Source organism: Aquarana catesbeiana, linkage group LG06 (genome assembly GCF_042186555.1).
Source record: "Aquarana catesbeiana isolate 2022-GZ linkage group LG06, ASM4218655v1, whole genome shotgun sequence".
NCBI classification, from domain to species: Eukaryota; Metazoa; Chordata; class Amphibia; order Anura; family Ranidae; genus Aquarana; species Aquarana catesbeiana.
The window spans coordinates 382,859,809-382,874,323 of NC_133329.1; the positions used below are offsets into that span (position 1 = coordinate 382,859,809).

At 41.3% G+C, this 14,515-nt stretch overlaps 1 protein-coding gene across 1 annotated transcript in view; it reads left to right on the plus strand.

The window, feature by feature from the left end:
* The first annotated feature begins 2,017 nt into the window (after positions 1-2,017).
* LOC141147132 (lactase/phlorizin hydrolase-like) overlaps positions 2,018-14,515 on the plus strand; it is a 75,507-nt gene continuing 63,009 nt past the window's right edge. The window contains exons 1-2 of the mRNA XM_073634260.1: positions 2,018-2,570; positions 8,154-8,224. Of these exons, the coding sequence (XP_073490361.1) occupies positions 2,018-2,570; positions 8,154-8,224 (624 nt within the window). The remainder of the gene's footprint in view (positions 2,571-8,153; positions 8,225-14,515) is intronic.

The window sequence follows — 14,515 nt, forward strand, 5'->3', positions numbered from 1 at the left end:
GTATTTGTGTGTATAAAACATTAACACCGCCTTGAATAAATTAGAAGTGTAACAGTAACGAAACTGAGCGTGTCTCAGTGTGTTTACTTTTATATGCATGCATATCAACACTTTTCAAATTAGAGACAGCAGCAGATAACCTTGAGCTCGATTGGAGCTCTTAATCATTTCCATAAAACTATGATCAGACGGGCAGCCAGAGTGCTCATCCCATCTTCCCTCTCTGACAACATATAAAGTATTCTGTTTTAACTCTCATTTCTCTGTTTCTGACTCTAATAGTTATAGTGCCTGACTCCAAATTCATCCCACAACTTAACATGAAAATGTCCCTTTCTGTCTAGTGTTAATGTCACCCTTGATCCATCCTGCTCACATAGATAGCTGTTTCTCTAGCTGTTTACTCTGCATGATTCTTAGTCCCTGTGGACTTTGGTAACCCAGTTACCCAATGTGGATCCATGTCCACTCTAACCATTAATCTAGGGGCTCAGTATAGGCGGAACCGCACCTTTGGTTCATATGTAGCGCTCCTCTTGCGCTGGGCATTTTTGAGGGTCTCTTACCCTTCATTCCCTTACTTAATTCAATGCCCATAATGACTGGCCAGTCTTCTCTCTTCTCTACGTTTGCCTATACCCTCTTGCCTCTAAACTACTTTATCTAGCAGATGTACTACATATACCTGTGAACAGCACTATTCTTCCCTTTCTTATCTATAACACTCCGATGGACAGTAGACAGGGACAACATAACATATAACCACCAATCGATACAGTTCGATTAAGGGGAGTAAAATAGGTTCCCTTTGTCCCGAAAATGCCTTACCGATCAAGGAAGTCTGATAACTCAAATGTAAGCAAAAGGCTTACCTCAGCCGGCTGATTATCAGAAATTCCCGGATCGTCTCAAGCTCCTCGTTTCGGATACTCAGGGTCACCTGGAATCCCCTCCTAAGGCAAAGCTCGCCATGCTGACTCGGTTAAATTGATGATAGGCAACTCCTATCCTCATATTGATTAGTGGTTCCAAATTAATAATAACTACTGCAGTAGGGAACAGACACAAAAGATACGCTCAGCATCTTTCCAAATTACTGTTCTGCTTTATTATGACGCAATTGAAGGTTTTTATGCACATGATTACGTAGGTATCACATTAATATTACAATTGTAGGTTTATCGTAACAAGGGGCGTTACATAGGCAGGCTTATTCTAATCAGGACTCGAAAGAATGTAAACATTTACTGAAAACATTATTAGTGCTGTTGCACAGTGAGGGCAGTGTGCAATACATACAAAATACAATACAATTATATACAGAACTTACAAATTTCCATTACAGTAGTGAAAAGGATTATCTTGGGCTGGCCTTCACTTTTTTGGCTTGCCAGTGTCCAATCCTGTAGGCAGCAGAATAACTCAAAGGTTAAGACTTCTTGGGGTTGATTTACTAAAGCTGGAGAGTGCAAAATCTGGTGCAGCTGTGCATAGTAGCCAATGAGCTTCTAACTTCAGCTTGTTCGGTTAAGCTTTCACAAAAAACCTGAAAGCGGATTGGTTTCTATGCAGAGCCGCACCAGATTTTGCACTCTACAGTTTTAGTAAATCAACCCCCCTTGTGTCCTTCAATTGCCTACACTGATGGGTTCCATTGTTCCTAAATAAACTCTTATGGTGAGCACAAAAATCTTATTTTTCATCGCTACTTCCCTTATTCTAGTGTTTGAAATTTCATGCTATTACATAGTGTGTGTTTATGTATGTAAGAACAAATCCCTTTGCTAAACCAAGGGTATCATGTCCTAAACTGAATCCTGTCCCTTTCAGCTAATAATTAACACTTGTTTCTGTTTAAATACATTCCATGGTTTTTCCATATCATACATTAGTAAATCTTCATCAATAAAAAGCTTTTCAGCAGTTTTCTTATCTGTAGGAAAGATAATAAGGAGTTTATGGTCCCAGATCAGGTATAAGTGTCCTAATACCAGTATGTTTGTACCTTCTGATCAGGATGGCGCTGGCCTGGAGAGGACTTATTTTAGTTCTCCTCTCATCACTGTATCATGGAAACTGTTCTGCAACTGCTAAAGACTTGATTACAATTGCTGGGCCTCTGAGAAGTAACAACGAAGGCTTACACAATGAAGCAAGGCCATTTGATGTGTTTGATTGCCACAAAAATGATGTACATGAGATGAGAGAGCGGATTTTGGTTCTGCAAAAGTATGGAGTCACCCACTACAAGATACATTTAGAAGAGAGCTCCATGGTCAAGGGTGACAGTCAAGTGCAGTGCTACAGGAGCCTTCTCCAGGTCCTGGCTGAGGCTGGGATCAAACCTTTAGTAGTATTGCATAGTGGAGATGGTCTATCAATCCGCCAAACTACTGAGCATAATATGTATGTAAACTATGCTGACTTTGCCTTCCGCACGTTCGGGGACCTGGTCCACACTTGGATCACCTTCGATATCCCCAAACATGAGACAACTGTCTCTTTAAAAGATCTGCTACAAGAACATGTGAAGATATCCAGCTTATACCGCAGCAAGTATTCCACAACTGGTGAGGCGTCCTATTGCATTTTGAATTATATCATGTTGAAGCCCTTTTATTAGGTTGTACCTTAGCAACCAGATATTTTGTCTGTTTTCCTTATTATTGCCCCCTTTTACAAATGGGCATAAACCAATCTGCCATTTCGGAGCAGCTTTTTCCTCTGCTATGTCACTGTACATCACTGTTAAAGGGTAGTAATCACCTGATAGAAATTGATGTGATCAGCATCCTGCTCTCTCCATGGTGACTGTGACAGTAGTTGGATGCCCATGATCCTGCCTTGGTCTTGGAAATATGAAATAATTAGATCCACTATAATTATAAGTGTGGATCTGCATACTAGTAATGTGTAAAACATGACTTACCGGCACAAAGAGCTGCTTGTAGTAGGCATTAAAGTTATACTCCAGCCAGGTGGCTGCTGTACTCCTGGGGAGCCTATCCTTATCATACCTGAGATCTTGAGCAATGGTGTCCTCTTAAGCAATGCTTTGAGATACATTGCTGCGTATGCCTAGGTTGCAAACCATTTCACCAGCTAGATTTCCCTGGATCCTGGTGGTTATTCCACCCAAAGCCAGTCTCAGGTGATTTTGATTCAATTTCCTGGTCTCCCTGGAAACATACGACGTAATTTCTCCGGTGATCTATACCACCGGGTTAATAACTTACATCCTGATTCTTGCATTCTAGACGAAATAGATGATTTATGTATAAAATGAAATAAAGTCTCTTTGCTCATCAGAGATAGTTATGTTCAAATGCATTTCCCATGTGGCAATATAGGATGGAATATGCAATTCTGGAGGTGTTATCAATTCTGCAGTTGCCCTAGAAAGGCCTTGTCTAAGCATTTGCCCCATTGTGCATAATTTCTCAAAAGCAGTAGGTCCAAGCAATCAAATGGTAAAGATGTAAGATAGTTTCGTAGTTGGGTTGCCTGCCATATCGGAAAAGGTGGTGATAGCATTGACTGAATATCAGCTATAGACTTCCATCTTCTCGAGTCCCTAAAATCTTGCATTATGATTTTATTAATTTCTATAAATTGATGGAAATTAGCATCAAATAGTCCTGGTACAAAATCTGGGTTTCTAATTACTGGTGTCATAGTTGACATCTCTGAAGGTTTTATCAACCTTGGTTTGGTTAAGCACGCTACTTTACAGGTAGTGCCCACGATAGGATGTTCCCTTACCTGGTTAGGGAATTAATTACATGGTAACCACGGGCGAGCCTCAAGTGGGACGGTCGTAATGGATTGTTCAATAGATATCCAACTCTTTGTCCCTGTGTGGTTGCACCAGTCTAAGATTCTGGATAGATGTACTGCTTGGTAATAGAGGATTGGGTCTGGAAATCCCATACCCTCACATTTTTTTAGGCATAGTAAGTGTATCTGCCTTGATCCCGGGTGGGCAATCTGCCCATAGGAATTGTATAAACTCCTGATTTAATTGGCTTAGGAAGTTAGCTGGAATTGCCACCTGCAAAGTCTGAAATAAATACAATAATTGAGGCATTACGTTCATTTTTAAAATACGGTATTTTCCAAGCCATGTATGTGTCATATTTCGCCATCTCCTAAGATCGCTTCTAATATTAATCAGCAGTTGTGGAAAATTATGCCGGAACGTATTGGTTATGCACCATGTAAGGTATATTAATAAATTCTTAATTCTCTCCATCACCCATTTAAACGAGAAGCTAGATTCCAAAGCAGAGACTCTAGCTTCAGGAAATGTTAAATTCATCGCCTCTGATTTTGCATAAATAATTTTATAATTTAATAATTGTGAGTATCGATCCAACTCTCTAACTAGATTAGGTAGAGATATTTCCGGATTGGTAATAAAAAAAGTAGATCATCTGCAAAGGCAGCTATTTTATGAGATGTCCTTCCAACCTGTACACCTGTTATATCTGAGTTACTTCTGATATGTCTCAGCAACGGCTCTAGAGTAAGTATAAAAAGAAGTGGTGAGAAAGGGCATCCCTGGCGAGTGCTGTTTGCCAATGTAAAGTTAGTAGATAATACACCATTGGGATCATACAATGCTTCCATCCACTTCATTGCATTTTTTCCGATCCCTATATGTCAAAGGACACTCCTCGTGAAAATCCCAAAAACTTACCCTGTTAAATGCCTTTTCAGCGTCTGTGGAGAGAAGCACATCTGGGAATGTGGCGTTATTACAGAAATAAAAGATATTGAGAGCTCTGGTGGTATTATCCCTCTCCTCTCTGCCAGGCATAAAACCTACCTGGTCCCCATGTATAACTCTCTCCAAATAGGGCAAGATTCCTATTGCCATTATTTTTGTAAACAGCTTTAAATCTGTGTTAGGGAGTTTGGTCTGTAGCTGGCACAGAGCGAGGGATCTTTATCTGGCTTCAACAATACAGTAATATGTGCATGAGAGGTATGCTTTGGGATAGGGTTGCCCTGTAGTATTGAGTTAAATGCCGGGACAAATTTAAGAACCAGGACTTGACTGAATGTTTTATAATAGAGTAGAGTAAACTCGTCGGGTCCTGGTGCCTTACCCACTGGCAAATTCTTGAGTGCTAAGTTAAAATCTTCTTCTGATATAGGTTTTTTAAGTACTACTATTTCATCACTAGTAAGTTTTGGGAGAGAAGAGTCTGCTAGATATTTATTTATGAGATCCTCTTTTTCGGTAGACGCGCAATGATGCATTTGATCCGGAAGGTTGTACAGAGCTGAATAAAAATCCCTAACAGTTTGCTATTTCTGCTGACTTATGCCACGCACACACGAGCAGACTTTCCGACCGTGTGTGGGCTTCATCGGACCTGCAGCTGACTTTTTCGAAAATCTGACGGACTTTAGATTTGGAACATGTTTCAAATCTTTACGTCGGAACTCCGCCGGACCCAGTTCCTATCGAAAAGCATGCTAGTCCGATGGACGAAAACCGACGCTAGGGCAGCTATTGGCTACTGGCTATCAACTTCCTTATTTTAGTCCGGTCGTACGTCATCAAGTACGAATCCATCGGACTTTGGTGTAATCGTGTGTAGGCAAGTCTGTTCGTTGGGAAAGTCCGTTGGAAGTCCGGCGAAAGTCCTTCGAATAGTCCGTCGGACCAGTCCGCTCGAAAAGTCTGCTCGTGTGTATGCGGCATTAGTGACCTTTTTATTCTCTTTGGACATTATGGCCTGAATTGAAGCCTGCATTGCTGAAACCTGGATAGAACGTGCAAGTAGCCTGCCTACTTTATTTTCGTATTCATAGTATAAAACGCCTACTATACAACATCTTTATTTTAACTTTAGATAACATAAGGGAGTTGACCTGTTCTCGCAAATTAGCTAGCTCTGTCATTAATTGTATCGCTTGTGATTTTTTTATGTTGGATTTCAATATGGTGTATGCGTGGGATTAATGAGTTCAACTTTCCAAGATGTTTTTTTTTGCGCCTCGAATCAAGTTTAATCAAGGATCCCCTGATGTAACATTTATGGGCTTCCCAAACTGATAATGATCTAATATCACCTATATCATTTAATTCGTAAAAAGTTGAAAGCTCGGCAAGGAGTTTTGTCCTCAACACTTCCTCCTGTAAAATACTTTCATTAAGGTGCCACCTTTTGTTTTGAGGGGGTTGTGTAGAAGTGGTGAGAGACAAGGTAATAGGGGCATGATCTGACAAAATTATTGGTTCTATGGTACTCTCCACCACATTTTCCACAAGTGCATGGCAAATAAAGAAATAATCGATCCTAGAATAGGTTTGATGTACGGGAGAATAACACTTATAGTCTCGTGCATACATCACATACAAGCATGTGGGCTGGATGTGAGAGGTGGATCAGCAGGATGAGTGTGCCAGGACAGGTAGATGTGTCTCATCTCTGCTTCCTTTCACTACTCTGCATATCACGCATATCATAGATGAGAAGAGGGTACATCGGTGGAGCAGATGAGCAGGAGGGTACAGCGGTGGGGAAAATGAGCAGGAGGGGTTCAGAAGTGGGACAGATGAGCAGGGGGGTACAGTAATGTGCCAGATGAGCAGGGGGGTGTAGTGTTGGGGCAGAAAAGCAGGGGGTAGAGCAGTGGGGCAGATCTGAAAGGAGGTGTATTGGTGGGGCAGATGAGCAGGGGGTTACAGTGGTGGGGCAGGAGAGCACAGAGGTGAGACAGATGTGCAGGAGGTACATTGGTGGGGCAGATGAGAAAGCGTGTTACAGTGGTGGGGCAGATGAGCAGATGGGTTCAGTGTTAGGACACATGAGAAGGTGATTCAGTAGCGAGACAGAAGAGCAAGGGGATACGGCGGTGGAGCAGATGTGCAGGGAGGTACAGTGGTGGGGCAGATGAGCAGGGGGGTTACAGTGGTGGGGCATATGAGCAGGGGGTTTACAGTGGTGGGAAAGAAGAGCAAGGGGGTACAGTGGTGAGGCAGATGTGCAGGAGGTACAATGGTGGGAGGGATGAAAAGGGGGTTCAGCGGTGAGACAGAAAAGCAGGGGGGTACAGTGATGGGGCAGATGAGCAGGGGGTTCTGTGTTGGGCCAGATGAGCAGGGGGTTACAGTGCTGGGAAAGATGAGCAGGGGGTTCAGTGTTGGGGCAGAGGAGAAAGGAGGTACATTGGTGGGACAGAGGAGCAGGGGGTACAGAGGTGGGACAAATGTGCAGAAGGGTGCAGAGGAGAAAGGAGGTACATTGGTGGAACACATGAGCAGGGGGTTAGTGGCGGGGCAGAAGAGCAGGGAGAACAGAGGTGGGACAGATGTGCAGGAGGTACAGTCATGGAGCAGATGAGAAAAGGTGTTACAGTGGTGGGGCAGATGTACAGGGGGTTACAGTAGTGAGACAGATGAGCAGGGGGGTACAGACATGGGTCAGATGTGCAGGGTAGTACAGTGGTGGGGCAGATGTGCAGGGTGTTACATTGGTGGGGCAGGGTGGTACAGTGTTGGGGCAGATGTGCAGGGGGTTACAGTGGTGGGGCAGATAAGCGGGATGGTGCAGTTGTGGGGCAAATGTACAGGGGGTTACAGTGGTGGGGCAGATGAGAAAGGGGGGTACAGTGGTGGGGCAGATGAGCAGGGGGGGTACAGTGGTGGGGCAGATGTACAGTGGTGGGGCAGATGTGCAAGGGGTTACAGTGGTGGGGCAGATGAGCAGGGGGGCACAGTGGTGGGGCAGATGAGCAGGGGGGCACAGTGATCTGAGGTGTGAAGGTGCATGAATTGAAGCTCATCTGAGGTGTGGAGTTGCAGGATTTGGGGCTGATCTGAGGCGTGTGTCCTGTGAGTGCAGGATGTTAACTTCTCACTACTAAAGTAGTTTACAGCATTTACTTTATAATAAATGCTTTTTGTGATTAAGAGTGTGAAGTTGACATTTTTTTTGTTATAAAATCGGCACGCTCAATTTCTTTGAAAACATTTTTCGGCACACTGTGCTCAAAAGGTTGCCTACTCCTGCTGTAAGTCATTACACCTAGCCTGATTTCTAGTTGATAAAGAAACAGGTTTTTATATCTCCTAAAAAGTAGATATAACGTAATTAAATCTAATATATATAACAATGTTTTTAAAATTCCTCCATCAGGTGGACAGCTGTCAATTGCTGCAGATCCAGCCCTTGTGGATGTATTCCCTACCATTCAAGAACATTTCTTGGTAAACGTAACCTCTTCACCAACCATTTATTCACTTATATGTGTTGGGGTTTTTTTTTGTTGTCTGTGGTATATAAACTAAACAGTCAAATGTACAGAAACCTAGCTCAAGCAAAATAATATATCATAAAAATAATTAAAGAAAGGACCCTTGGTAAAATTCACTCTGGATAGCTACAGCTCATATTTCATGGCTGTCAAACCCCTAGCACCCATCTTCATATCTAGTGGGAATGCCCTAAGATTAGATCTTATTGGACTTGCATATACCAAGTGGCATATATACTTTTGGGGCAAAGGTTTCCCAGAGTCTCCAAAAGAGGCCCTACTTAACCTGAAATTGCACGCTTGCACGAACACCCAAATTACACTGACATTCTTGTTTACCGCATCCAAACAAGTTCTTGCTAAAGCATGGTGGTCCTCAGACCTCACAATTGCACTAGTTAAATTAAAAATGAATTGTTTGCTATTGTTTTTTTTTGTTTTTTTGTTGTTTTTTTTTTTGTTGTTTTTTAGATCAGATTTTAATTTGGATTTTTTAACACATTAATATACAAAGAAAAAGCAAAAAAAAGCATATCACCAAAAATCTTATCAAACCTGCAACGAAAACAACAACAAAAAAAACAAAACAATCCCCACTGTTAACATATAGCAAACATGAAACATTGCAGATGGAACCTATTTTACCAGCAAACCTAAACCTGAACAGGCTCACCCCTAGCTCGAGCCCAAACTCATATGGTCTAGCCATGGTGACCAGAGTCAAACCTCTTAGATGAATTTCTAAGAAAAAAAATATGTTTGTCATAGGAAATGCAATTATTAAGTTCAAATATCCAATCGGATATAATCAGAGGATGCAGGGAGGTCCACTTAAGGGCAATTTGTCTCCGAGTCATAAACAGTGCACGTATGACAATAGAACACTTTGGTGGCTAAACCAATAAATGACCAACAAAGCCCAATAAGCATGTAAGAGGATCAACTTGAAGGTTCGCCTCTAAGATTCAATTAATTGTACCCAGAACCTCTGCCCAATACCTCTGAAGTTTTGGCAGCCCCATAATGGGTGTATCAGAGACCACAAATTACCGCATCTAGGGCAAGCCGAATCACCTCTTAAGCCAAAAGCACAGAAATTCAGGGGTTCTATACACCATATGTAATATAAAAAAAAATGTACAAACAAAAATGAGACAATAAGCCCTACTCCAATCCTCCTATCTCAGCGCTAAAGGATATTCGGTATATACAGATGGAAGATAATAATGGTAATAAACCGCAGTGATTTAACCTGATGTCACCATATTCTGAGTGAGATATCTCTCAGCAGCCACTTAATACAAAAAAAAAATAGAAATATAAGTATGGATGAATGAATGTACTATATGAAACAGCAATTAACCCATCAAAGCAGCGCTATTTTCAGTCCTCAATGCTGACTGATAAAACAAAGTCTTTGTAAATGCAAGCAAAACACATGCAGGCAGGTCATTTCCAACAAAGACACAGCGGTTGGAGCTCGGTCTGGATTCCCTTATATGAATAGTAGATCTGATGGGTGCACCTTTCACCATCTATTGGGACACCTTGTGCTGCACACACCCCGTAGGGGTTCAAACTCACCGGAGCCAAGAGGTTAACAAGCCTTGGATCAAATCCTCTCTCTGTTTACTCCCGGTCCTCCAGGGTTGAGATCAGATAACAGCAACAATATCCACATGTAAAAAAGAGACCCCGAATAGTCCAGTACCGTTTCGATAATTTATTGTAAGTCACAAATAAGAGAAAAAAATACTAATAAAGTAAATACACTGTAAAAATCAGTGGGCGCAGTTCCTTCTAGGATAGCCTTCTAGCTTTCAGTTGGTTGGTAATAGTGGATAACTCAAACTGCTTCTCTCAAAGCACAAGGGTACTGGTTGCAGACTGGATGGATGATACACACTCACAGCTGATCAGTCCTTCATTCCACTAGTATACAATTACAAGCTTGGAGCGCAGTGCGTGTCAACCAGGCACAGCTGATCCGCACTTCCTCCCTCTCGTGTCTGAAGCTTCAGGCTAGAAGCACACTGCGTCCTCACGTGACAACGGTTGCCGTGGTATCGTGCTCTGACTAGTTTCGTCAGGAAGACTTTTTCAAAGAGCATGACTACACGGCTTGTTGAACAAAATTTATCTGAAAACCAAGGGGTGGGGCACGACCTACACTCCGCCCTAATGAGTTAATACTTGGTAAGCACTAGGTCTGATTGGAAGGTGCGTCCCTATCTTAAACTGGGAACGTATCCATACTCCAACCAACCAAAAGCTGCAGGCTGCACATTTAAATGACACCGCAGTCTATTTATACCAGAATCTTGCATTACATCTGCAAACTCCCAATTCCTTGTGAGAAACAGTGCTTATGTCCTGGATTAAAACTAAACATCTCCTCTTCCATATATTCCAGGTGCAACTGAAGAGAGAGAGTCGCTTAACCCTCAAACATAATTAAGCTATATGGATGTCGCAGTGTAGTGACCAAGTAATTAAAATACCCATAGTTCCTCACCCGATATAATTATCATATTAAATCAGATACGTTTATCACATTGCGACATAAAATTGACAATAAATAAAAATGTTACATACAAAATCACATAAAATCGCATATAATCGCAGCAACATCAGAACTTGTGATAAAATCACGAAAATAATAATGATTAAAATCTAATCAGATTAAAATTACCTGACATACCTATTGACATAAAATATTACGTGCAAAATCGCATATAATCGCAGCAACCTCGGAACTTGTGATAAAATCACAAAAATAATCGTGGTTAAAATCCAATCAGATTAAAATTACCTGCACAGCATAATCTAAAATTCTACGTGGATAGAAAGCGGAAGTTGATAAAAGATTCTCCAGTACCGCTCTGTATCACATAGTTCCATATTGTACATACACAATAAAAAAATATGTAATCCAAACGGGGCATAGTTATTAAGTTATCTATAAAGAAAACAGATCGAAATCTCAGAGTGAGGAACCCCTCCATTAAAACTCTAATACATTGTGTAATCGTCCACTCTAGTGAACCTAAAAATCGCTGATAAAGCAATTAATATCGAGTTCGATATTTAACCCTTTCGGGCTAAGAGTGTCAGTTAAAGAAATCCATTGATTTTCTTTTTTTGATAAATCCCTTATTATATTACCCCCCCTCCAAGATTGTTTGATGTGATCAATCCCCCAGGGATACGTTATGGTCTTTATAGCCACAACATTACTATTGGCTATAAAGACCATAACGTATCCCTGCATTTCAAATTACATCACGGACAAGATCCTGCTGGATTGTTATTTTGGGGGATTGATCACATCAAAAAATCTTGGAGGGGGGGTAATATAATAAGGGATTTATCAAAAAAAGAAACTCAATGGATTTTTTTAACTGACACTCTTAGCCGAAAGGGTTAAATATCGAACTCGATATTAATTGCTTTATCAGCGATTTTTAGGTTCACTAGAGTGGACGATTACACAATGTATTAGAGTTTTAATGGAGGGGTTCCTCACTCTGAGATCATGATCTGTTTTCTGTATAGATAACTTAATAACAATGCCCCGTTTGGATTACATATTTTTTTATTGTGTATGTACAATATGGAACTATGTGATACAGAGCGGTACTGGAGAATCTTTTATCAACTTCCGCTTTCTATCTACGTAGAATTTTAGATTCTGCCGTGCAGGTAATTTTAATCTGATTGGATTTTAACCACTATTATTTTTGTGATTTTATCACAAGTTCTGAGGTTGCTGCGATTATATGCGATTTCGCATGTAACATTTTATGTCAATAGGTATGTCAGGTAATTTTAATCTGATTAGATTTTAATCATTATTATTTTCGTGATTTTATCACAAGTTCCGATGTTGCTGCGATTTTATGCGATTTTGTATGTAACATTTTTATTTTTTGTCAATTTTATGTCAATTTTATGTCGCAATGTGATAAACTTATCTGATATAATATGATAATTATATCGGGTGAGGAACTATGGGTATTTTAATTACTTGGTCACTACACTGCGACATCCATATAGCTTAATTATGTTTGGGGGTTAAGCGACTCTCTCTCTTCAGTTGCACCTGGAATATATGGAAGAGGAGATGTTTAGTTTTAATCTAGGACATAAGCACTGTTTCTCACAAGGAATTGGGAGTTTGCAGATGTAATGCAAGATTCTGGTATAAATTAGACTGCGGTGTCATTTAAATGTGCAGCCTGCAGCTTTTGGTTGGTTGGAGTATGGATACGTTCCCAGTTTAAGATAGGGACGCACCTTCCAATCAGACCTAGTGCTTACCAAGTATTAACTCATTAGGGCGGAGTGTAGGTCGTGCCCCACCCCTTGGTTTTCAGATAAATTTTGTTCAACAAGCCGTGTAGTCATGCTCTTTGAAAAAGTCTTCCTGACGAAACTAGTCAGAGCACGATACCACGGCAACCGTTGTCACGTGAGGACGCAGTGTGCTTCTAGCCTGAAGCTTCAGACACAACAGGGAGGAAGTGCGGATCAGCTGTGCCTGGTTGACACGCACTGCGCTCCAAGCTTGTAGTTGTATACTAGTGGAATGAAGGACTGATCAGCTGTGAGTGTGTATCATCCATCCAGTCTGCAACCAGTACCCTTGTGCTTTGAGAGAAGCAGTTTGAGTTATCCACTATTACCAACCAACTGAAAGCTAGAAGGCTATCCTAGAAGGAACTGGGCCCACTGATTTTTACAGTGTATTTACTTTATTAGTATTTTTTTCTCTTATTTGTGACTTACAATATATTATCAAAACGGTACTGGACTATTCGGGGTCTCTTTTTTTACATGTGGATATTGTTGCTGTTATCTGATCATCAACCCTGGAGGACTTCGGGAGTAAACAGAGAGAGGATTTGATCCAAGGCTTGTTAACCTCTTGGCTCCGGTGAGTTTGAACCCCTACGGGGTGTGTGCAGCACAAGATGTCCCAATAGATGGTGAAAGGTGCACCCATCAGATCTACTATTCATATAAGGGAATCCAGACCGAGCTCCAACCGCTGTGTCTTTGTTGGAATTTACCTGCCTGCATGTGTTTTGCTTGCATTTACAAAGACTTTGTTTTATCAGTCAGCATTGTGGACTGAAAATAGCGCTGCTTTGATGGGTTAATTGCTGTTTCATATAGTACATTCATTCATCCATACTAATATAAAAAAATGGGTTAGCCTGTGCGAAGGTAAAAGTGACATAGAAGGAAGTGTCCAAAGAATCTCTTCCCAGGTATTATTAGGAATGGGCCCAATATCCTGTTCCCACTTTTCTCTAAGGGCAAGGGAAGTAGGCAGCGGAAATAAGGCCTTTAGTAGAAGTTGTTTGAACTACTCTCTCCAGCACTGGCACCGGAGGAAACCAAACGGGAAGCTAAAAATTGGGCATGTAGAGCATGGCGTAGGCGTAGCTGCAAAAATTGATAGAATCCCCTCTGGTTAAGAAGAAATTCTTTTAACAGCTGCTCAAAGGATTTGAGTGAACCAATCTCATACAATTGAGACAGAGTAAGAACCCCCACCCGTTCCCACCCCTGAAAACCCTGCAGGGTTGATAGCTCAGGGAGCTTTTGAATACCCTAAATAGGGGAATATTTATTAAGGGAGGAAGCTCCCGTTAACTTCTTGACAGAATCCCACACCTTGAACAGCAGTACAAAGGTGGGCATGACAGAAAAAACAGAGCACCCAGACAACCCCTCCAGGGTAAGCAACGGTGGGCGTACCTGGAACACAAAGGTTCTTAATGCCTCTGTTCATAAAATTTGAATGAGTTCGGACTCCATAGATAAACACCTATTTCCCTATGGACTTTGACCATAGCATTCCTTTTGTGTTAGGATAGGATCCATTCTTAGATCTCTCATCCCTTCCCTCCCATTTAACTTGAGATGAGATGTCCCTCACTCTATTCTACTTTTTTCTTCTCACCTAAAAGATGTTAGGCCCTGGACTCGCATGTCAAACATTCCAGCCTGTAATCAGTAGCTGACCTTGTTCTTCACATATCTATGTGATTTTTGTAGCTCTAGGTTCCTGAGCCTTTTTGGTGCTAACCAGACATCATATACCCTAATGGTTTCATGCCATCTGAGGATATTATTTTTTTAGGATTGTTAAAAACAACTTATTGTCAAATATCTGTTTATGATTAGAGATGGGTGTGGGCTAATGAAGGGTCCCTCAATATCAATACAGGTACCA